At 36.0% G+C, this 24426-nt stretch overlaps 1 protein-coding gene across 1 annotated transcript in view; it reads left to right on the plus strand.

Moving 5' to 3' along the window:
- Positions 1 to 24426, plus strand: part of LOC582602 (guanine nucleotide exchange factor VAV2) — a 67510-nt gene that overhangs the window by 15586 nt on the left and 27498 nt on the right. Inside the window, 12 exon segments of the mRNA XM_030984257.1 lie at positions 2943 to 3059; positions 3650 to 3708; positions 12888 to 12941; positions 13635 to 13767; positions 15921 to 16007; positions 17331 to 17399; positions 19518 to 19715; positions 20398 to 20493; positions 21871 to 21942; positions 23241 to 23314; positions 23378 to 23517; positions 23519 to 23618. Of these exon segments, the coding sequence (XP_030840117.1) occupies positions 2943 to 3059; positions 3650 to 3708; positions 12888 to 12941; positions 13635 to 13767; positions 15921 to 16007; positions 17331 to 17399; positions 19518 to 19715; positions 20398 to 20493; positions 21871 to 21942; positions 23241 to 23314; positions 23378 to 23517; positions 23519 to 23618 (1199 nt within the window).

A 24426-nucleotide genomic window follows, 5' to 3' on the forward strand; every position in this document is an offset into this window, starting at 1 on the left:
TTTATACATTTTGTGTAATAATAACGAAATGCAGTTACACATGTACATGTACAGGTACACTGTATATTCGGTGTTAAAATACTTAAACATTTAATTTTGTTTGTTTGATTGTTTTGAGGCCCTGTCTTATAAAGAGTTGAATCAATCGCTACTCATTTACGATTGATATCAATCGCAACTACATCTACATGTACATGTATGAACATATTAAAGAGATAGGAGACTACCCCTTGCGATTGATTAGAGGACTTATGTTTGATCTGGCATTTTGGATCAATCGTAACTCTTTATAAGACAGGGCCCAGATGTGCATGTTGTACTGTTTAGGGTTCCAGATTTGATTACAACCCAATTTCTCTTCATCTATCGTTATCACGGCCATCACATCCTGTACTTTTGAGGTTATTTCTTGTTGCATTCAGCCTCGTCTTTTCATTTCTCTCGAGTCTGACCTTCCTATTAGCTTGGGATGGGAAGGAGCACGAGAAACCGTGAGAAAAGATACCACACGTAAAATGAGATGCTGTCAATGTCGATAAGCAGTGCACTTTCAATATCTTTCAGTTTCTCTCATGTTGGCTTGGCCGCTGCGGAGACTTTCCCATTTGTATCAATCATCTGTACTTTCATCAAGAAACAACTGAGCTCTAGAAAAAGAGAGAGGGGAGTGGGGAGTGGAGAGAGATGGCAAGAATGAGATGATGGGAGGGGATAAAGACAGAAAGACAAGAGTGAGAGAGAGAGAGATGCAAAGTGGGAGGGAGAACCTGTCGGAAACAGTTTTTATTTTGAAGAGATTGAGGGAGCCTCAGGGAGGGGTGGGGATAAACATGAACCAAGTTGTAGAAAGCCTTTACTGTAAAAAGAAAAGTAAAAGCTGAAAGAGAAAGAAGAAAGAGATGAGAAGAAAGGTTTCCGGAAAATGAATTAAGGAAGTAGATTTGTATACTGTAGACACAGGAATACAAAAAAAAAAAGTTCAAAGAGGTGGAGAAAATGAAAGGTGATTGTGAAGAGCGATGGGGCAAAAGTAAGAGTGGCATATAAGATGTTTGTAAACAGATTCTGGAGAGAGATGAAGAGCAAGAGATTCATTCAGTTGATACATGTTGGCTCCACCAAGTCACCTCTCATCGATGAGCTACTCCTATTTCAATCAGTCTCCTCCACTTGGACGTGTTTTTCTGAACTATTCTTGGCGTTCTGACTCATCACCCCACATCTTCTTCTTCCTAGTCATCATCCCAACGTATTACTCTCTCTCTCTGTCTCTGTCTGTCTGTCTCTCTCTCTCTGTCTCTCTCTCTCTGTCTCTCTTTCTCTCTGTCTCTCTTTCTCTTTCTCCATTTCTTGTATCTCTCTCTCTCTATCTGTCTCTGTCTCTGTCTCTGTCTCTCTCCATCTCCGTCTCTCACTCTCTTTCTCCTTGTCTTGTATCACTCTGTCTCTGACTCTCCATCTCTCTGTATCACCCTGTATCTGTTTTTCTATTTCTGTCTCTCTATCTCTCATTAAAGGGGCATTTGCATTGCAAGCAAAAACCGTTGTTTTTTTCCCCTCATTTCTCGTTCCACATTCCACACAATGAAAACCTGACTCAATAGACTCACATCTGGAGTGTGGTCTTTTGGAACTCCACCATTTTTTGCAGTGTGAATGCTGACTCTCAAAACACCGGTGAATTAATCCAGTTTTGGGTCACATGACTTTCCTCGCTTTCGTGCTAGTGCATGCAGAGCAACGACAAGAGGAACATGCACACAACTCACACCAAAATTTGTTTTAAAAATAAATTAAATACTGACAGATTTTTAATATGGGTTTTTCCAGTAGTGTAGTGCTCTCTCTCTCTCTCTCTCTCTCTAAAACAGTCTCGGTGTCTTTCAATTTCTTTACCACCCACCTCTCTCTATCTCTCTCTCTCTTTCTCTCCCCTCTCTCCCCTCTCTCCCCTCTCTCCTCTCTCCCCTCTCCCCTCTCCCCTCTCCCCTCTCCCTCTCCCTCTCGCGCCCTTCCTCCCTCTCTGTTATTATTACTGTATTATTTTATTTATGAATTATACCAGAGAAGATTACCAGCTTACATGTACATACAAGGTCCATGCACATGCAAGTTTTTGTAAACTTTCAAGCCGAATATGACAAAACAGCAGTCGCTGTGCTATGGCCTAATCTGGGTCATAAGTCCACCTCCATAATACAAGCACTAATTCAATCTGGTCAGGTTTGTGATGAGATGCTAAATATTTACCCGAATCCAATCCTGAACACCATGTCATAAGTGCAGTAGGCTGCTCTGACTAATTAATACCACTGGTCAAAATGTGTGTGGACAGATTTAGGATGACGTCGACGATTGATCCATGTGAATATGAGAATCATATGTGTGTTTGTCTGCTGTAATGAAATGTGATTAGATTAAGTGGTGATGATTGATTAATACCACGTATCTCATTTCATTCTGTAATTTGAAACATTGTGATTCATTTACTAAATGGATTAGGGCATTCCCAGGCTTAATTAAATCCTATTAATAGCCATGATAAACTCATTAGTAGTCATGATATATTTTGTGAAACTAATCCATTAATAGAAAGATAAGGGAAGACAGAGTGCTTTTGAGAGTATGTAACTGATAACATTTAGCCCAGAATATTGAGACTATCATTTTAGTTCAATCAAGAATTTGTTTGATGTATTTTTTTCCTCTTCAAATCTGTGATTTTGTATAAAGTGCTATAGCTGTTTTGAGTTACTCCTGGATATTTTTCATAGTTATTATTGCACGATTTTACTATTCTAATGAATTCCAACATTTATTTTCATTTCTCTTCTTTGCAAATACTTCAAAAAAAATAATTTGATGAATATTATTGCAAAGCATGTCACAGTCTTTATACCCAATAAGGTTACGTTATATATCTTTACTCTCTTCTTCAACAGTTCTTGTGTATGAAAAACATCCGAACATTCCTGCGAGCCTGTTCTAGGGTATTCAAGATACGAGAAGCGGACTTCTTTGATCCAGCATGGCTCTTCCAGATGTCAAACTTTGGATCGGTAAGAAAATAAAAAGACACCGTAATTTTGTGCTTGAAGTTAAAGATTAAAATGTGATGACGAGAATGAAATGCTTGCAACCATAATATTTGGAACTGGGAGATATTGGGAATAACAGGGAAGAGGCAAAGAGGAAATACCTTTAGTATTCAAAGTAGTAGTAGTAGTAGCAGTAGTAGTAGTAGTAGTAGTAGTAGTAGTAGTAGTTGTAGTAGCAGCAGTAGTAGTAGTAGTAGTAGTTGTAGTAGTAGTAGTAGTAGTTGTTGTTGTAGTAGTAGTAGTAGTAGTAGTAGTAGTAGTAGTAGTAGTAGCAGTAGTCGTCGTCCTAGTAGTAGTAGCAGTAGTAATTGTAGTAAATGTAGTATACATTTTAATGATATGATTATGATTATTTTTTTATGGTTACTTTTGTGCAGGACTGAACCATGATATAATGTTCATTGTTGTTTTGTAGTGCATTGACTCGATGCAGATTTACTAGGGCAAGCCGACCTCAATTCCATTTCCTTTTTTGGTGGTGTTTGTGATGTCATTGTAAAATTATTTGAAATTTCTCATGCCTACCAGTATTTTCATTTTCTTCTATTCAGCTCATCGATCTGCTGTCCAAACTCTCACAAGCAGACGATGCCATCCGCATGGGAGCACAGTAAGTATCCAAGCAAGCAGCTGTTGTATTCTATCTTCATCAAGGATTTCATTTAGAATCTCAATCTGAAGCCAAGTATGTGGCACTTGAAAATTGGAAGAGCAACATTCACCTTCTTATAAATAGTACACAATTTACATACAAAACAGAGGCTGCTTAAATGTTTTGAAGCTTTCAACTAGACTTTAACATTTCCATTTCTATATCGATACAGTCTATTTCTATGTTTAGTTCTCCTACTGTCAGGATACTATGAGTTAAACTGATATACTTGACTTTCTTAAAAAAGAATTTTGTAAATATTTTTTTTAAGGCTTCCAGAACTTGACTTCCATTGATCTGTGTTTAAGAACTGACACGAAAGAAAAAACAATGAGATTACAACTGCAGAGGATTTAAAATTTGTTCCCTCCTTTTAGAAAAACCTTGCAAAAGTATATCAATGATAACAAAATTTCCTAGGTGAAAAATGGCTTCCCTGCAATATTTATAACCCATAAACATGCATGTACATGTACCAATGTAAACAAAATGTCTGATTCAACACAATCACATACAATACAAATAAAGAAAAAAACATTGCATACTTTATTGTGATAGAAACAATGAAAGAAGGAAACATTATATCAAAGGTCAAAGTCCATGTTCCATGAGCAAAATGGCGTTTTTCAATCCAAGTATTAAACCCAGTCCAAGCCCAGAATACCCTCCTCGTGACTGGCTCGACACCGGTGTTGCAAAATACCACTCGCGACTTCCTCATCCTGTCTCGGAAGGTCTGTATTAAAAGGAAAATATATCAACCCTGGATATCTCTTGATACATCTATAGGCCTGTCATCATCAGCTCGAGATTGCCAAATAGCCCGCTGTTTCTGATTTGGGAATTAATTCCAAAGTTACAAATTGCGTCTTCATCAGCTCGAGACTTGACCTCGAAATTTGAAACTCGAGCTCGAGAAATTAGCTCGAGAAATTTTGCTCAGCGCTCGGGCATAGTGCGAGTTTTCAGGCTGGTGAAGATGCACCGGCCAAATAGCGGGATATTTTGCAAACTAGCCCAAGATATCTTGGGATGATTATCTCGACCAAATATCCCGCTAATTGCAACTTCGGGCTGATGAAGAGTAAATTAAGTGGATGATTTGCGATCGGGATAGTTCAAATAGCGGGATAGTTCAAATAGCAGGATATTTGGCAATCTCGAGCTGATGAGGATAGGCCTATTGTGTAGTTCCTTTATCAAGCCCAACTTTGGCTGTGTAGGAAGATTTCTATGGGTCATGACCTCATTGTTACAGCTACATGTAGGTAAAGATTAGGGAATTCCCCACCTGTCTAATAAAGGTGATAACAAGACACACACGTTTTGTCAATAAAACTGCACAACTGGGAATATAGTTGTGAAAATCAGAAACAGGTCAATAATGTAAAAAACTACCATAATTATAATATTTGCTCATTTCCCTATTAATTTCAATTCTTGATGTATTATTGTAAATAACACTACACATCTATAAAGTCCACATGGACATATATGTTCTGTACTTTATATTATTTGCTCATGAAATGTTGCTTATTACAGCTACACTGTAGGTAAAGATTAGGGAATTCCCCACCTGTCTATAAAGATGATAATAAGACACACGTATTTGCAATAAAACAGCACAACTAGGAATATACCGTAGTTGTGAAATCAGAAACAGGTCAATAATGTAAAACTACCATAATTTATAATATTTGCTCATGAAACAAAATGCACCTACGCTCCTTTTCTTCTTTTGTAATAATTGGCTGTTAGTTTCCGTTGATGGTCCATTGTTCACACACCCACACATCGTTGTATGAAAGAAAGAATTAAAAGAGCCAAACAGAAGCTGTACAGGCAAAGAGAATCACTTCAGATACATGTGTATTTACTTCCTATTTCATTTGTACTTATTCTTTATTTGATGTGATTGAAATGAAAGAAACGGAATGGGAGAACCAGGATTTTTGGAAGAATAATCAGAAAAAAAATGGATGTGAATTATGATTAGCTGAACCACAGACTTTGATAAAATTTGAAGACACCTCAGTAAATTTATGAAAAGAATTACAAATACATATTGAAAAATGACGAAGACGGAACAAATGCGGATATTGAAGAAAAGGGCACAAATTTGGCAACAATTAGTAGAAAGAAGATGATAGGATGAAACAAAAAACAACAAGAGAAATGAAAATGAGTGAAAGAGGGAGAATAAAAAGTAGGATAAGGGAATCGTAACATTGTAAGAAGAAAGAGCAAGAAAGAACAGCATAACATTTTAAAGGGATCCGGTAACTTTGTCTCAGATTCTGAAACAAAATTCTGGATTTAGCTCATGATGCAATGATAATTATAAACCTTTAGGTCAGTCAGGAACCCCATGACTTTTACAAGCCGATCGCCTGTCTGATTATCAAGATATTTATGATTGGAATTACAAATTTTGAAAACCGTTCGCCTGACGGTTTTCATAACACTACAGTCTATTGGGGAAAACGAGTATGGTAAAACCGGTCACTCAAAGATTTTTACTTTTTTGAGGCACTTCTTGATCATTTTGAAGCGCAATTTTGTTAGGGCTTCAATATTACACCATATCACAGACACTGACACGTATAGGGCCGTGTATCTCAGATTTAACATTGTTAAACGATCCCTTTAAGGAAGCAAACATATTTTATATTTCATCTTTTATAGTTCACTAGCTGTGATTACATGCGTAAGGAAAGGGAAAATACATATTCCACAAATTTGTTTTCATAGGAAACATGACAGACTTGCTTTAAATGAGGAAGTACCCGTAAGACCATTGTTATGATCATTTGGAACTACCCTGTATGATGGCAGTAATACATGTACATGTTTATGTCAAAAAGAAGCTCTTTAATGGAGTCTTTAACATTCCAGTCTGCAGATGTAGCAGGGTCTGTCTGGAGAAGTAATTGTTTACATAGATAAAGCCGAGTTCTGGTCATGTGATTGCATTGTGAAAGAAACTCTTTGGAAGCCATTTCTATAAAGGTTTGTTTAATATGTATCACATACAAGTACATGTTTCTCGGGGTGTATGGTCAGGTTTCAGAATCGTCTAAAAGATAAGAAACTGAGTCAGTTTTCCTGGAAGTCACATATACTGTATGCAGAAATTTGTACATGGGACTACACAATCATTTGTCATGGAAGTTTGGTGTAAACCCTTCTGCCATTTCTTGTCATATTTTACATACACAGAATGAGAAAGCTTGCGTAATTATATTTCATCAATCCCATAGCTCCACTTTATGTTTAAGTTCCATTATCAGTCTGAAACAACACATCATGTGGGAAGTGTTTATTTTGAAAAATGAATATGAGATACATTATAAAAGTTGTATCTTCTTTTCCTATTAATGACAATTCTTGATGGATTATAAATAGCACTACACACCAACAGTAAGCCTACATGGACATACTTGACACAAATATTGACGTCCTTGTGTCAAATCCTGCAAATTCGTCATTGAGTCAAGCATTTTTTAAAGCTACATTTGTCAGTGTGAACCGGTAGAAGTAGTTTTCGCCTAACTTGTAGTAGAATGTGTCTATACGTATATTGTTACTTTAATATCGATGAGTTAATGATAAACTTGAGTTCTGGTAATGCGATTGCATTGTGAAAGAAAAGGTGTGGAATGGATCAGAAAAGTTGATCATATAGCATGTAAGTAATGGTGTGTAATGCAAGGTTCTTGAGTCATCAAAATCATCACAAATTTGGCAGAGTCTTGGTAAAGTAACAATCACTTACACGGAAAGATGTATATGGGACAACACACATGGTGTCGGGCTAGTACTACCCTGATTTCCTTATATTTCTATGCTCATTACTCAGCCAGTATACATTTTCTTCCAAAATTGTTTGGCACATGACATTTATTTGTAATCTTGAACATTCAGTGTGAGCTTCGTTAGATTCTGTGAGAATTCATTTTCTCTTTTTACCAGAACTCAAGTTTATCTTTAATTAACATGTATAAGATAAAAGTGAACATCCCATTCCACTTTGTTGGCTAAATAGACTATAATAGGAAATAATAAATCTATGATTTTCTGTGAAAAGTACAGATAAAACCTCATTTCCCCATAAATCATAAAGGCTGGAATAGGGAATATGATACTTTCCTTCCTCTGGTTGCCATGGTAAACATCCAGTGTGTGTCCTACATGATGAACTCATCCCCATTCTTGATTGACTCTGAGCATCATTGCAGAGCCTTTAATATACCCTTGGAGCTAGGCTCTTCCTTTATTACCGCATCTATGCTGATGAACCAAATTACCCTTCAAATTCATGCCTCGGATCCCGTATATTGATTCTCATATCGCGCCAGCCTGAGGCCAACCAGGATACGGATAGAAGTTTAATAATCACAGGTTGCGCGGCGGGGAAGGAGCGGTAATGATAAGAGATGAAGGGATGAAATTGGCCAAGAGGAGGCAAGAAGATGAAGAAGAAGGAAGCAGGTTTTTTGATCAAGTAGCCCATAAGGGAAAAATCTTGATGAAATAAAGAGTGATGCATGGATGCAATCATAATGGACTTGAGTCATTCTACTGTCCTGGTTTCCCCGAGGAGCCTATAAGTGGAGTTAAGAAATATATGAGGTTGAAGAGGCCATGCATGTCTGGAAGATTGCCCGCCTCATTATTTGGGAAGTTATTATGAAATCACTTCTGGTGAGATTTTTTCTCTTTTTTTTCAATTAAAAGAAAAAATGAGGCCAAGTACATGTACAGTATTATAAAGCACATGTGCATTTCATTCATTCATACTATCTAATCTTCAAAATACAAAGAAACATAATCTGAAGTGGGATGATCATGAAAAACACATGTAAATGGAGAAAATAACAATAATTTTGGTACATGATTTACATAAAATCAAGATTACAAAAAAGGAAGTTAACGTAAAAGAGAAAAGGGGGAAACATATTGCATAAACATTAAAGTTATTAGAATTTTTCATAAAGAAATTTGTAACTACATGTAGTATCCTTTAAAATTGGTTGACTGTCTTATACTATTCTTAGTTGATATATATATTTTTTTATTTATTTATTTCCACATGTGGGGTGGATTGCCCTTTCAACTTAGGTTGATTTTAAAAGGGGTCCACACACATTTAAAAACAGTTACAAATCATATCAACAAACAAGCAAAGAAATAAACAATTAGATACATGAAATATACAAGAGATAAGCAAATAAACAATTACATTAATTAAATACATAAGATATACAAGAAAATTCAGTATGGGTACATTTGGGTAAGAATATGTTTCCAGTCAAGGAAGATAATGTACTTCTTAAATTGTTGAGCTGCGAGTGTGTATACAGATGAAGATTTCCCGATTACATTCCATAATTTGGATCCCCTATATCTAAGACATCTTTTTCCATAATTTGTTTTTATGCGAGGTATGGAAAAATGCACATCACCAACCCTGAGACTGTAATTAAATGTCTGAGTTATAAATTGCATATAAATTTAACTAGGCAACTCTCTTTTGACAACTTTAAACATTAGATGAGCAAGGTGTTTACAAAATCGAAACATCTAATTTATCAAATTTAAGTGAATCATAGATCAATTGGCTAGAATACATATAACCAACACGTAGTACAACATATAGGATACATTGGTACTGTTAAGGATGAGTGAAGAGTTTTAGGCCTACATATTATGAACATTTCCTATTAAATCAATTCTCGCTACCCCAAATAGCGATTCTGCCGAGATCCGGGGAAAATCCTGAAAACGCGCATTGCATTATGGGATAGCTTTTCGACATTACAGCTTCCTGTGCAGGCGTTCGTGATCACAACCCTCTCTTTCACGGTAGAGTTTAACGGCCTTTTGTGCTAAAGTCACTAATTCTGCCCGAAGCTTTCCATTGCATATTATAATCTGTACAAATTACACTGATTGGCATCGATTTTAGCGTGCGTGAAAACTCTGCACAGCGAACACAGGCGCTAGCGCCAGCGGGATGGGACTCTATACCGGAAGTTGTAGTGACGACCCGAGAGAGTGAAAATTACCTCGTCTCGCGAATTTCGAGATTTTCGTACCTATTTAGGGTAGCGAGAATTAACAGGTTCTCTATTCCATCTACCAAACAACAAAATATATATTAAAGGGAGGCGTTACTACTTCAGCAAGAAGGGATTAGACCACCCAGTGAGCCATCGAGGTCACTGTGACAGGTGGCTTTCTCATTAACTCAGCTCTCATTTAACATAAGAAAAAGAGGATCATGGGGGACCAACAGGCACCGATTGGGGAAGTTTTCTATATAGAGGGAGTAAGTAGCTACAAGTAGGACAGTGTGCCTTTAAGAAGCATGAAATCTGACATTATTACATACAGATGTGCAAATCTTTTTGTCAAAGAGTCTGTAACATAATCTCACATTTAATAACAATGGACAGCCAAATATTTCTAAGAAACCCACATAAAAGATGTATGAGGACTGTGTATGTACATGTACATGTATGAATGCATCTGCCTATGATTTGAAAAAAATATTTTCTGAATCTGTGAGTTTGATATTAAAGCCAGTCACTTCACTTCTATTGATAGCAGTGTTTCTATTTTTGTACTATTCATGTACTGTTTAAAACAAAAGTACAAATCATGAACACATTAGACATTAGTATTATAATAGGAACAAGCTGTTAATACATCTTTTTCTATTCTGTTTGAAAGTACAAATCACTAACACATTGATTGGACATAAATATTACAAAAGGAATAAGCTGATTGAATACATCTTTTTCAAATGAAGGATAACGATTCTCAGGCTGAAGGATCTAGCCTAACCTATTAAAAGTAGGAAGCTTTTCTGTGAGTTACCAAGAAATTGTCCTAAAAAAAATAACCTTATTGCGTCGACATGGTGACAAGGAAAAAAAGAGAAAAGAAGGAAAAAAAGAGAAAAGGGGGGAAATGTATGATCTATAGGTCTATACATATTTTGACCTCTATTCTGAATGAGACGTGTATGTACTTCCTTGTATTGACAGCAGTGCCCCACTCATGCCTTTCTGCGTCGGGTTGAGATCAGATAATGTGTGCTTTGTATAACTCTGTGCTATCTCCTCCCCATACTGGAGCATGCCTGTGATGATGATAACTATTGACATTATCAGACAGCAATTTAATAAGCTCTTTAAGCTGTCACTTTGAGGACAGTTGCCAGCTTCTGCTGCTCTCAATTAAAGAAAAGCAACTGTTTGATGATTGTCAGCGGGAAATCTAAGCATGAGACAAAACGGTATGCGGTACCGGTACGTGTTTCACACCGTGACCCACCCACACTGCAAAAACCATGTCCTGTATATCTGACGTGTTCAATCCTTTTATTTACAAATGTAGGTTGACATTTGCCCTATATAAAGTGACTGAGAGTGAAAAGGGTAATAACTTCATGATCATACAATTACACGAAGGATAATTCATTGAATGTCAAGTTATCAGTAATTCATGATCTTGTTATAATACACTGTACATGTACAGTGAGGGTACTTCTGCTATTAAAGGTACTATGTCCCATTTGCAGGCCCCAAAAATGAAAAAGTTAAATTTCAACTTCATTTGAAAGATAATACTAATTTAGAACTTCCCTAAAAAAGGTGGGGCTTGAAAATGTCTTCAAGTGGGAAAATAACGACTATTAGTTGTCAAATCGACTTTAGGGCTATAGAGCCCAAAAGAAATAGTCTTGATTTTCAGACAATTGTACCGAATGTTCATACGTTTTATGCTGCGCAAAGATTCAATCAGTTTAATCTTGGCCATCACAAGAAATGGGTTATTGATGTAGACAAATGCTCATGTACCCTTTATAACTCTTTTTATGTATGTTATTACCAAAGAAGAAAAAAAGCCAGTTAGTCAGTCAATAGTGTCTGACAGTGAAGTCTAGCAAGCAAATGGGTTTCCTTGCATAATTTGAATATGAGGACACTGCTAACGTTTAAATTTCACAGATAGGACATACATGACATATTCATAATTCCTGCAAAGTTCTACAGTATTTGAGGTTGGCTGCAAAAGGGACATACATGTAGTACCTTTAAATGCCAGGGTAATAATAGTACAGCACTTTATACATAAATGCCATGTGTAAAAAATTATAGAAATATACTATTATTATTATTATTACCATGGTTATATAGTATAGAAATTTTATGGCACAGTTCACATGTCTTTCCAAATTATTACTTTAGTCATGATCATTCTATGCAACAATCATAATAGCAAAACCTTTAAAACATTATGAATATTATTTTCCTTACAAGAAAAAGAGAATGAAATGATTGGAAGTTGTGTAACTGTGGTTGCATTGATTTCATCAGAAGTAGAAAAGTTCTTTTTTGGACTACACATGTTGGCTAAATGTTAATGTAGGCTGACATTAGTGTGAAATATATTTCAAGGCTACATTTATTGTCATAGGACATCATTCAAGAGTATACAGAGCATACATGTAGGAAAATGTAAAATAGTATATGAAGACATCTTAACCTTAATTTTGAGAGAAAAATCACACATACATGTAGATGAAGCGCATTTCCTACCCACGCAATATCAGCACATACAGTTGTAGTCTATTTAATTCTGCTAATTTATCCTTTAAGAGTGTCTTAATCCTTGACTTTAATAGTTACGATGTGATTGTTATCGTAAAGAAATCGTCTAGCATCTCATAAATACTCGCAATGGTTTTCCATAAAATAGTTGTTAATTAACTGGTTTTAATTATCCATTATACCAGAGTTAAAAAATACTATAAAGACACCAATGCTAAATCAATTCTTAGGATCCCGGGAATTGTAAAATCAATTCCGAGGATCACGGAATTATGATTTGACTCTTTTGGGGGTCACATTGACCTTCCCACTGTCTTATAAATGTTCAGTTTGAATGCAGCCTTGGGGCCAATTTTTAGCCTCTCCTATAAGGGGCATACAGTGTATATATTGCAACTAATGGTGATTGATTACTTCACTAAGTAGCCCATAGGCACTGTTAGCGTCATGCACGATTGGTCGTAACAAGCGCTGTTTCTTACCGCTATAAATTCTCCATTTTATCCCCTCGTTCAGACCCTTCAAGACGGAACAAGAGGACATTTATGGAGGGCTGGAGGATCTGGCCGAGTAAGTATGGAGTGATGGACTTTTATTTTATGCACAAGCGATGCCCTGAAAACAAGTATTCATAACCTCTAATGGCAATATGGTATGGTAATGTTTGCTTTTAATGTGATTGCTCTTAGCGATGCACATGTAAATGGCTTTTAACTTTAATTGGATGGCTGTCAATTAATTAAAAGTGGCGTGTCATGTAAAGGTGCGTAGACATTGTAGATTAAAGGTGCTTGTAGTTTCAAGTTTTGATTCATAGCTGGGACTTTTCAAAAGAGTTGCAATACTTTTGCAAATGTCGGTGCAAAGTTGCAAACGTGAAATCACTTACAAATCAAATTTGTGTAATACCATCACTACAATGGTAGATATAGTACATAGTAGTTTAGTACATACTTTATCATATTAAGGGTTTAACTCACCTATTGTGTACTACTAGAATGAATAAAATCAACCTCCAAACAGTTTGATACACAGAGCATAATATATTTTGGTGATTAGTACACTTACAAAAAATATTTGTATTTCTGAAGTTCATGTACACAGCGATACATGTACTTGTATGCAATTGACGTGCAATACCATGCTCTTTCTCTTTTCTCGCGATTAAAGCTTATGTTCACTCTGTTCTCCATAGCGCCACAGTGTGTTAATGATCATCATTTGTCAAGTCATTTAAAAAACGTGTTTGCATTTTTTATACAGCGAGCATGATTTAGCAAACGAGGGCGACATTTACGACACGGTGGACGAAGATGAAGGGGACAAGATTTACGACGATCTGGTCAATATTCGGCGAGAGCTCACCAGCCACAGGACTCAGCAGCGCCAGAGCGAGGTGATTAATGACCTGTGGGAACACACTCGAGATGAGGGGTTCTATCTGTAATTGTATGAGCAGTCTCGTTCACATTAAACGTCTTAGTGAGCCATAATTTTTCTTTAAAATTGACCATGGAAACTTAATATTGTGTTTTCACTTGTGCTTAGAAGATACAAATGGACAATTACGCAAACAGTTTCCGGATCAGTTTTATAGAGTGGGAATATTGTGTGATTTTGAACTGCTTAGGGTAGAGACGTCAACAAACGAGGAGCTGTCCGTGTAACTTCCAGAAAAAACGTAGTTCTGGAAGATAGAGACCTGTCGTGTGAACAAGGGTAGTGTAGCTTTCGTTGCTAGTTGAGGAAACATTAGGAGACTGTTGAAATTTAAGTACCCTACTCTATTAATGTGTAAATGTACTTGGTAGTTTATACGGCATGAAATAGGATGTCTTGAAGCCGATGTTCTAAAAACAAAGAAGAGGGAAGTGACATTTAAAGGCACCCATGATGGAGTTGTTTTCTATCAACATTTGGATTTTTATGCCTCCGCCACCGAAGGTGGTGCCGGAGGCATCATGTTTTCGGGTTGTCCGTCCGTACGTCCGTACGTCCGTCCCGTTTGACCGTTATCACAATATCTCAAGAACCATTTAAGATTTAAACTTAAGACTCGGGAATAGTATTTATCACCATAGGAAGACGATCTGATTAGATTTTGGAGTACGTAGGTCAAAGGTCACAGGTCACAGAGGTCAACTTATGAAATTCCTTGTATTGAGATTGTTAGCGCGATATCTCAAGAACCATTTGAGATTTAAACTTCAAACTTAAGGATAGTATGTATCACCATAGGAAGACGATCTGATTAGATTTTGGAGCACGTATGTCAAAGGTCAAGGGTCACAGAGGTCAACTTATGAAATTCCATACATTGAGATTGTTATCATGATATCTCAAGAACCACTGGAGATTTAAACTTCAAACTTATTGATAGTGTGTATCACTATAGGAAAACAATCTGATTACATTTTGGAGCACGTAGGTCAAAGGTCAAGGGTCATAGAGGTCAACTTATGAAATTCCATACATTGAGATTGTTATCATGATATCTCAAGAACCACTGGAGATGTAAAAACTTCAAACTTAAGGATAGTATGTATCACCATAGGAAGACAATGATGACAATCTGATTAGATTTTGGAGCACGTATGTCAAAGGTCAAGGGTCACAGAGGTCAACTTATGAAATTCCATACATTGAGATCATTATCGCGATATCTCAAGAACCACTGGAGAATTTTCACTTCAAACTTAATGATAGTATGTATCACCATATCATAATATCTCAAGAACCACTGGAGATTTAAACTTCAAACTTAATGATAGTGTGTATCACCATAGGAAGACAATCTGATTAGATTTTGGAGCACGTAGGTCAAAGGTCAAGGGTCACAGAGGTCAACTTATGAAATTCCATACATTGAGATTGTTATCATGATATCTCAAGAACCACTGGAGATTTAAACTCCAAACTTGTTTAAATTGCTCTATGGCGGAGGCATCATTTTCGACTGCGCGCAGTCAAAATTCCATCTAGTTTTTATCATGTAATATCTCCCCCCCCCCCCCACTCCCCCTGCACCTAACATGGACAGATTCAAGAAAGATGTCAATTAATATTTTAATAATTTCTTAATTGTAACCTTTTAATTCTATAATTTTGTACATTTAATTTACTTTTTATTTTGTAATCACACTGAAATTAAATTAACTTTGGTTTTGTTAACAGGTCGTTTTTTCATCAGCTTCGATGGCAAAAACAAGTCCTGCTACCTATTCTAAAAAATAAATTAAATGATAAGAAAACTCAATGCATTTGTTTGGTAATATGTTTTTGCTACAAATGGAAGTTTGCTTTGGTTACATTTTTTTCTTCAACTATGTTCGTACTGCCAATTTAAGCGTGACTGAAATTAAAAACAAATGAAGCTGTGAAAACTACTTCAAGAATGCATGCACTCTGAAAATCACAAGGTGAATTTATACATATGCAAGCAGGATATAAGATAAGTTCTGTAACAATATTCTAATTATTTATAGGTTTATTAAATATCATTTCTATAATATTTATGATTTTTAAAGTGGTTGTTTGTTGTCATTTCAGCCTAAAACAGCAAAGCGTGATTTTTGTCGGACGGAGATAGTCGAGACAGAAGGGAAATACGTGGAAGCTTTGTCCATGCTTTGTGAGGTAAGCTAGTGGGGTCTACAAGGCCCTACGAATGGGCTCCATTTCCATTGGGGATTATGGGGTTCGGGAGTGTTTCACAAAGACTAAGATCGACTTTAAGTTGAACTTACCTATGGCAGGCCGTTCATGCCACTGTTTTCTCTCACCATTTACTGGCATCGCTCTCTCAAGGGACGTACAAATCATGGTCCTTTTTGACAGAATTTACGTTCTTTGATACTTAATTACTGATAGAAAAATTATTATCTAGTGGTATGAACAGACTGCCATAGTTAAGTCCAACTTAGTCTTTATGAAACAATTCCCTGGTGTTAAATTTTGGTTACTGTTAGTGCAAAGCCCTGACTAAGAAAGAATGGTAATAGTGATTATACATGTATGTTGTGGAATAAGTTAGTTCCCAGGTTTCCAATTTCTACATTCATACTGTACATTCTGTCCTATTTTTGCAATCTTTTCTAGAAAAGATCTCCAATGAAATTGATAAATGTGGCTTAACACTAGTCAGAGTTCTTTGAAATTCCACAGACATACATGTACAATGCTAGCACCGGTATTCAATACCCCACCTCTTTCACTTTCCATTGCATTCCACTTCGGCTTTGTTTATGGTCTTCATGAGCTTATTATGATCAACAACGTTGCTCAAGAAAGCTGATATGTGATAGGAAATGTACAGTAATACTGCCTATTTGAAAGTGCTTTCCTTTTCTTTCCACGCTCTTTAGATGTTAGAGTGCTGCTGATTTAATTACACAATGTTTTTTTTTATAGGCTAATGCCATAAAAGCAACATAAAAGGACATATACATGTTCAAACAGATACTGTACTTTGAGTAGAGAGATAAAACTATTAAAATTATTGCAATATAGCTGTCCACATAGGCCTACTAAAGAAGGATATGCAAAGATGCAAGCAAAGCTATTGGGTGGTATTCTCATAAATTAAGTTGGGACTAAGTCCAGACTAAACAATAATGTTAGTTCACACTTCTATGGAATGCTACATGTAGGTTTCATCTTCCTCCTTCAATATTCATGACAAAGATAATCTACCAAAGACTTTGTTGAAATTCAGTTCATACTCATATTATCTTTTCCTTCCCATCTCATTGCAAAATTAATTTTTTGGACACTTTTCATTGAAGGATTAAAATAATCTGTTCAGGGTAAATGAGTTGGCAACAGTCACTCCATAAAAGTGTGGACTAACTTAGTACGCGCTATCGAAATACCACCCATTGGAATTATTATTTTATGTATCCATTCGTCCTTTTGTCGAGACTGATGATTTTACACAACTTTTTTCCTCTTTTCTTGCAGCAATTCATCAAACCACTGAAGAAGATCTTAGACAGGTCAGATATTGACAAGATTTTCCTGAATATTGAGGTAAGATGAATTATGGAAAGGACGCCAGGAAGGTGCTTCACAAAGATCCTAAGTTGAACTTATCTCTTAGTTGGACTAACAAGTTATGGAAAGCCATTAAACATCTTTGAAAATATTTTGTAAAAGTTATTCTAAAAGGCATTAAATGTTGATTCAAATCATTCATATTCTCTATAATCAAGGAGATTTCATGTTCTTGATGTTAGAATTTATAAAAAGTCTATAATACTTGGAATTTTCGCTCTCGAATATATTTTATGGGCTACAAATCAGAAATGGCTCTCCATAATGTTTAAGTCCAACTTAAAGTTAAGTTTGACTTAGGTTCTTTGTGAAACACCCCCCCCCCCCCCTGGCACTGAACTATTGTGAAAATGATATCAATCACTTGCAAGCTCTCACCAAGTTACAGGAAATGGAAAATGCTAACACTAACACTAGTGTTAAGCACTAGAACAAATGCGGTTAGTGGATGCAACAAACGATCTTTAAACAAAACAAATAATGAAAAAGTTTTATACAGCTGAATTCTTTGTAAGCCTTGACCAATTACAAAAAAACGAATGTTAATGTACAAAGATTTTAAACAAAACCTGTAATAGTGGTTAAAGATTAGGGGTGGTATTCCGGTAGCGCGTACTAAGTTAGCGCGTGCTTAGTTAGTTCACACTTTTATGGAGTGCCTGTTGTGAACTAATTTACCCTGAACAGATTATTTTAATCCTTCAATGAAAAGTGTCCAAAAAATTAATTTTGCACTGAAATAGGAAGAAAAAGATAATATGAATATAAACTAAATTTCAACAAAGTCCTTGGTAGATTATCTTTGTCATGAATATTGAAGGAGGAAGATGAAACCTAGCATTCCATAGAAGTGCGAACTAAAATTCTTGTTTAGTCTGGACTTAGTCCCGGCTTAACTTAAGAGAATACCACCCAATGGATTTAAAGAGATGTTTGAATGTCCTCTCTCCTTGGAAAGCCTGTACGGGATGAATATGCATTGATGACAACATCAAGACTTAAAATGGCTTGTAATAGTGCCTCACATCCTTAAAATATGAAGGTTCCAAAATGTTGTCATGCCATTAACAAGTAGTAATAATTGAAAACGTGTGCTAAATTGTTTAAAGGGTTCCGAAGTATGTCTTTTGAACCGCTATTAAAATGTACCGACTGTATCAAAAAATTGTCAGCACTGTGTACTAACTGAATATCAAAGGTACTACATGTATGTCCCATTTGAGGCCCCCAAAATGAAAAGGTTAAATTCCAATGGCATTTGAAAGATAATACTAATCTAAATAAATGAAAGGGCTTGAAAATTCTTTGAGTGGGTAAATAACAAGCATTAGTTGTCGAATCGACTTTAGTGATTGCAATCGTTTTAGTAATAGTCTGATTTTCAAACCCTTGTACTAAATGGTTGTACGTTTTGTGCTGCGCAAAGATTCAATCAGTTTAATTGTGGCTGCAAATGGTACATAGTACCTTTAAGGTCTTTAAACAATACAAGTGTTTTATAACGCTTCAAGCTGGTAAATGTTATTAGTACAGGTAATGTCATCCTTGGAAATGCTTATTGCAATAAGGCTTTGCCCCCTGAAGTACTTTTGTGGTTGTAACCTCCCCCTCCCCCCCCCCACCACCTTGCAAAGAGACTTCACCCATATCCATTGGTTGTTGAACTGGCAATAGGCCTCCCTTCATCAGCTCGAGATTGCCAAATATCCTGCTATTTGAACTATCCCGATCGCAAATTATCCAGTTAATTTGCGTCTTCATCAGCCCAAAGTTGCAATTAGCGGAATATTTGGTCGAGATAATCATCCCAAGATATCTTGGGCTAGTTTGCAAAATATCCCGCTATTTGTCCAGTTCGTCTTCACTAGCCCGAAGACTGGCACTATGCGCGAACGCTGAGCAAAATGTCTGGAGCTCGAGTTTCAAGTTTCAAGGTCAAGTCTCTAGCTGATGAAGACGCGATTTGTAACTTCGGGACTATTTCCCAAATCAGAAATAAAGGACTTTTTGGCAATCTCAAGCTGATGAAAACGGGCCTAATGTGACACCTTGATCAGTGATTAAACCAAGAGCTATCCGCTTGATTGAACACAGGAACTTCTGAGGCGGCACCGAGGGTTCCTAAGAGACCTTGAAGATGCCTTCCGCAGGCCCACTCCGACCATGGCCCATGCCTTCAAGAAACACAAGCCAGACTTCCTCATCTATGGCTTCTACTGTGCACACATGCTCGGTGCTCAGAACCACATAGAGAAGGTCAGCAACAACCCACAAATCAGAGCAAAGATTGAGGTAAGGGTTTAGTATGAGATCAGGGCCGGTATGCAATTCAATACTTAGAATAAGTAAGAAATTTACTAAGTAATTGACTTAGCTAAGAAGGTTACATATCTCGTATTCAAATCGCATTTTAGACTTTTACTTACCTCTGACAAAATGTGAGTAAAATACTTACCGATAAGCATTGTGACAACACACATTCAATCAAAAGTAATGCGCAATTAACGCATCACAATAAATGCTCGCTCATATACTTGTGCGCAGGTTATGATACTGCGTAAGAAAACCATATGCCTGCCAATCAAGGCCTCCAAATAATTGGCTTAAATCTGGTAGGGAGCTGTCTTAAATTTAGGGTAAAATACTCAGCTAAAAGTTTGAGTTGAATACCAAAATTGGCTAAGTATTTTATCAAAGCCAAATACTAAGTAAAAAGTTTAAATGTTGTACTAAGTATTGAATTGAATATGGACCCTAGGCCCTGTTTCATGAAACTTGTTGTCAATGACAAGTGGCAATAACAGTTAGAAGCTACTGAAATTGTTGCATTTGATTGGCTGAGAGCAAATTTGTTACAGAAATATGGCAATTGTTATTGATAAGTTTGTGACTGATTTTGTATAATATGTGATCTGTATGGTAGAAGATTTTGTCATTTCATGGTTTCTATTCAATTCTTCTTTCTTTCCGACAGGAGTTTGAGAGGAAAGCGAATGACAGGAAATTCCGGTTGCGTGATCTTCTGAGTGTTCCCATGCAAAGAATACTCAAGTACCATCTTCTGTTAAAGGTGAGTTAATTTTCTATTTTTTTTTTTTATTCATTCAATTACTTTACCTTTCTGATTTTGTTTAAGGAAATGACAGGTGGATAAATAAATCTTTTTTATTGTATGGGAGAAAGTGTGTAATAGAAACTGATAAGGCAATTTTTGTTGTTGATAAAGGCATATGATAGGGGTGGACTTTGGGGTAATGCATGCAGAGAGTAACTTGACTAGCATGCTGCAATACAAAATATACTACTGATAAATGTGGCTGAAGAGATCTAGCATAACTCTAAATTCTTTAAAAGCCTTGGACACTAAATGCAAACCGTAGAACTTTACAACCCCCCCCCCCCCAAAAAAAAGAAAGAACAACACTATTAATAAATCTCTGATTTCATGGTCAAGATCTAACTTACTTATTGTTTTCCACCACAAGTTTGTGTGCTCTGTCACGCTATTACAAAGTAGATCTTAATGAAACAGCTTTAAAAAAAATATTGTCTATATCCTTTAATATAATTGAACATGATCATACATGTACTTTATTTCCTTATTGTTGTCCCTCATGCCACTACTGTACTTTTCCTGAAAGTTACCTGTGATAAAGCTTATAGCACATATAGCACATGACTGACCTAAAGGTTTATAATTATGATTGCAGCTTTAGCTAAATCCAGGATATTGTTTAGAATCTGAGACAAAGATATCCAATCCCTTTAACGGTATTACAAAGTTTTGGTACAGGGTCATGAATTTGGTTCAAATTAGCATATTGGAAGCATATGTGTTCCTACAATTGTCATTGATCGTTGTCCCGGTTGAAATCGAGTTTAAAGTTATGAAATTATAAATAATAAACTCTTTATGTTGTATGGCTCCCTCTCAAGGTCAACATATCAATTTAGCTATGAAACAATGTTCTTGACTAAAATCGACCGATTAGCTATACCCGTTTGAAATTATATACCACAACTACATATTCTGAGATTTTCATGGTCGCAGTTCCCATTGTACGGCGGTAGTCGCCATTTGAAATTAATCAAAATTTACCGGAAGCACCGGTAAGTTTTTATATTCAATTTTTCTCGAAAACAGAAGTGTTTCGGAAGTTAATTTTTTTAGTGCTTATAATACATCCACAGGGGCATCCAAATATATAAAAATTGTAAAGATTCATTATCCACCCAATTTTCAAAATTTCCCAAAACTTTGTATTACCTTTAATATGAAGTTAAACTATACAAAAATATTAAAATGAGAAAGTGGTACATGACACTAAGTGATTGATTGAGAGACACTTTTCCATATGTGACTTGTTTTTGTATTTGGAGTGGAGTATTCTTTAGCTCGGTGTTCATGAGGTATTAATGGCTACCTACCTTTTGTTCATTTAAACAGGAATTAGTGAAGAGTACAGACAAGCAACATACAGAGAGGAAGGAGTTGGATGAAGCGCTGGATGAGATGCAGGTAGGTCATATTTATTCAAACTAAAAGTCCCTATCAAGGATATGTAAGCCCTCAAAGATAAAGACCAGTTATGGTCATGCGATTGCATTGTGAAAGAAACGTTGTGAAATCGATCAGAAAAGGTTGATCATCTAGAATAGAATGTACTGCAAGGTTCTGGAATCATCAAAATGATAAGAAATTTGGCCCAGTTTTCATAAAGTTACAAGCACTGTACACAAACAGATGTATATGGGACTACGCACAGGTGCGTTTTTATCTCTCACACACCAATAGATAAACTAATTTACCAAATCTATCAATTAGTAGGCGGTTTCCCGGCAAAATTTGTATCATGTATTATTCAAAACATATTCTTTCACATGATTGGTAATAAGAGCTTCCATTTAATTTTTTGAAATTGGGGCGTTTCCAATACTGGTCTTTACCTTTAACAACCTTTAATCAGAATCAGATGATGGTAATGGCGATGATGATAATGATGTTGATGGTTGTGATGATAATAGTGGTGATAATGGCAATGATGAGGATGGTGATGATGATGACGATGATGCTGATAAAGCCTAAACAAAAGATGTTGTATTACCCTTTCTGACAAAAGAAAATCTTGAAATCTACGGTCGGCTTTTAAAAATAGTTTTCTTTTTTGTTACCGCTTTTTTAGAAAGAAAAAATCATTAAAGCATTGAAAACTGAGAAATATCAGCCCAAAGAGGGAGTAAAAAAAAAGAAAAGAAGATTTCTGAATGACCGACTCATGTTTTGGCCCCTAAAGGGCTATACAACATTAGTGGTGGTAATGATGGTGATGATGATGACGATGATGGTTGTGATTATAATAGTGGTGATGGTGGAGTAGATGATGATGATGATGGTGGTAATGATGATGATGATGATGATGATGATGATGATGATGATGATGGTGGTAATGATGATGATGATGATGATGATGATGATGATGATGATGATGATGATGATGGTGGTAATGATGATGATGATGATGATGATGTTGATGATGATGATGATGATGATGATGGTGGTGAAGATGATGGTGATGATGGTGATGTTGATGATGATGATGATAATGATGATGATAATGATGATGATGATAATGATGATGATGATGATGATGATGATGATGATGATGATGATGATGATAATTATGGTTGTAATGATGATGATGATGGTGATGATGACGATGATGATGATGGTAGTGGTGATGGGGTTAATGATGATGACGATGATGATGATGGTGGTGGTATTGGTAATGATGTTATCCTTCTCCCTTGTTCTTTCAGGATGTTTCCATGTTTGTGAATGAGGTGAAGAGGGACCATGAGCTGATGCAGACCAATGACTCAATCCAAGCAAGGTAAATAAATCTACTCTTTATTCACCATGGTTTTAAACCCTAGCACTTTGTTAGTTTGTACAGTTTGGTCAGCTACAGAGGGAAGAGTCTGAACACGTATGGACGTAACCAGAAAGATGGAGAGTTTACATACACATTAAACATTGTTTTGTTTTCATATGAGCTCATCTCATGTTTCATTGATCGATTCTTTGTCTTTGTTTGAACACAGTTTGGTCAGCTACAGAGGGGAGAGTCTGAATTCGTACGGACGTAACCAGAAAGATGGAGAGTTGAAGATCAGAGTCACTGGAGCAAAGAAGAAGTGAGTCCAATTTCTCGGGTACCAACAGCCATCAAATATTCCAAATGGTTCTCAATCAGTTTGGGGTCTTGAAGGAAGTTAAATATTTAAAGGCATCGTTTTACAATGTTCAGTCTTATATATGTATAGCCCTACATGTTATCAGTGTCTGTGATATGGTGTAATATTGAAGCCCTAAAAAAATTGTGCTTCATAATGATCATGAAGTGGCTTTATTTTTTTTTAATTCTTTGATTGGCCGGTTTTACCAAACTCATTTTCCCTAATAGACTGTAGTATAATAAAACAAACGTTAGGAAAACAAAAAAATTATATTCAGTTTTCCAATCATAAATATCTTGATAATCAGACCGGCTTGTAAAAGTCATGGGAATCCAGACCTAAAGGTTTAGAATTATGATTGTAGTATAGTATGAGCTAAATCCAGGATTTTTGTTTCCAAATCTGAAGCCATGTTTATACCGAGGATGTAGGAGGAAGTTTTATTTTGAAATATTTTTCATATCATTTGTACAGTTCTAGATGGCAGACAGAAAGGTACGATTGAATTGAATTGAATTGAATTGAATTCACTCCGTAAGAGTTGTCAGTTATAAATCAAATTGGAATGAAATGTGGATTTATCTCATACAGTCTTCCCTCTTTCTCTCTATCTTTTTTTTTTCTCTCTCTCTCTCTATTGCAAGTCATTCTCATCCTTCATTATAATTCATACTGTATGTAGCTGTTAGTTTAGGTTAGATTTAATAGGTTAGTTTAAGTAATAATAGTATACAAATAATGAATGGTTATGAGTTCAATAGTGCAA

This window comes from Strongylocentrotus purpuratus, unplaced genomic scaffold, assembly GCF_000002235.5.
Source record: "Strongylocentrotus purpuratus isolate Spur 01 unplaced genomic scaffold, Spur_5.0 spur5_contig_833, whole genome shotgun sequence".
Lineage (NCBI taxonomy): Eukaryota > Metazoa > Echinodermata > Echinoidea > Camarodonta > Strongylocentrotidae > Strongylocentrotus > Strongylocentrotus purpuratus.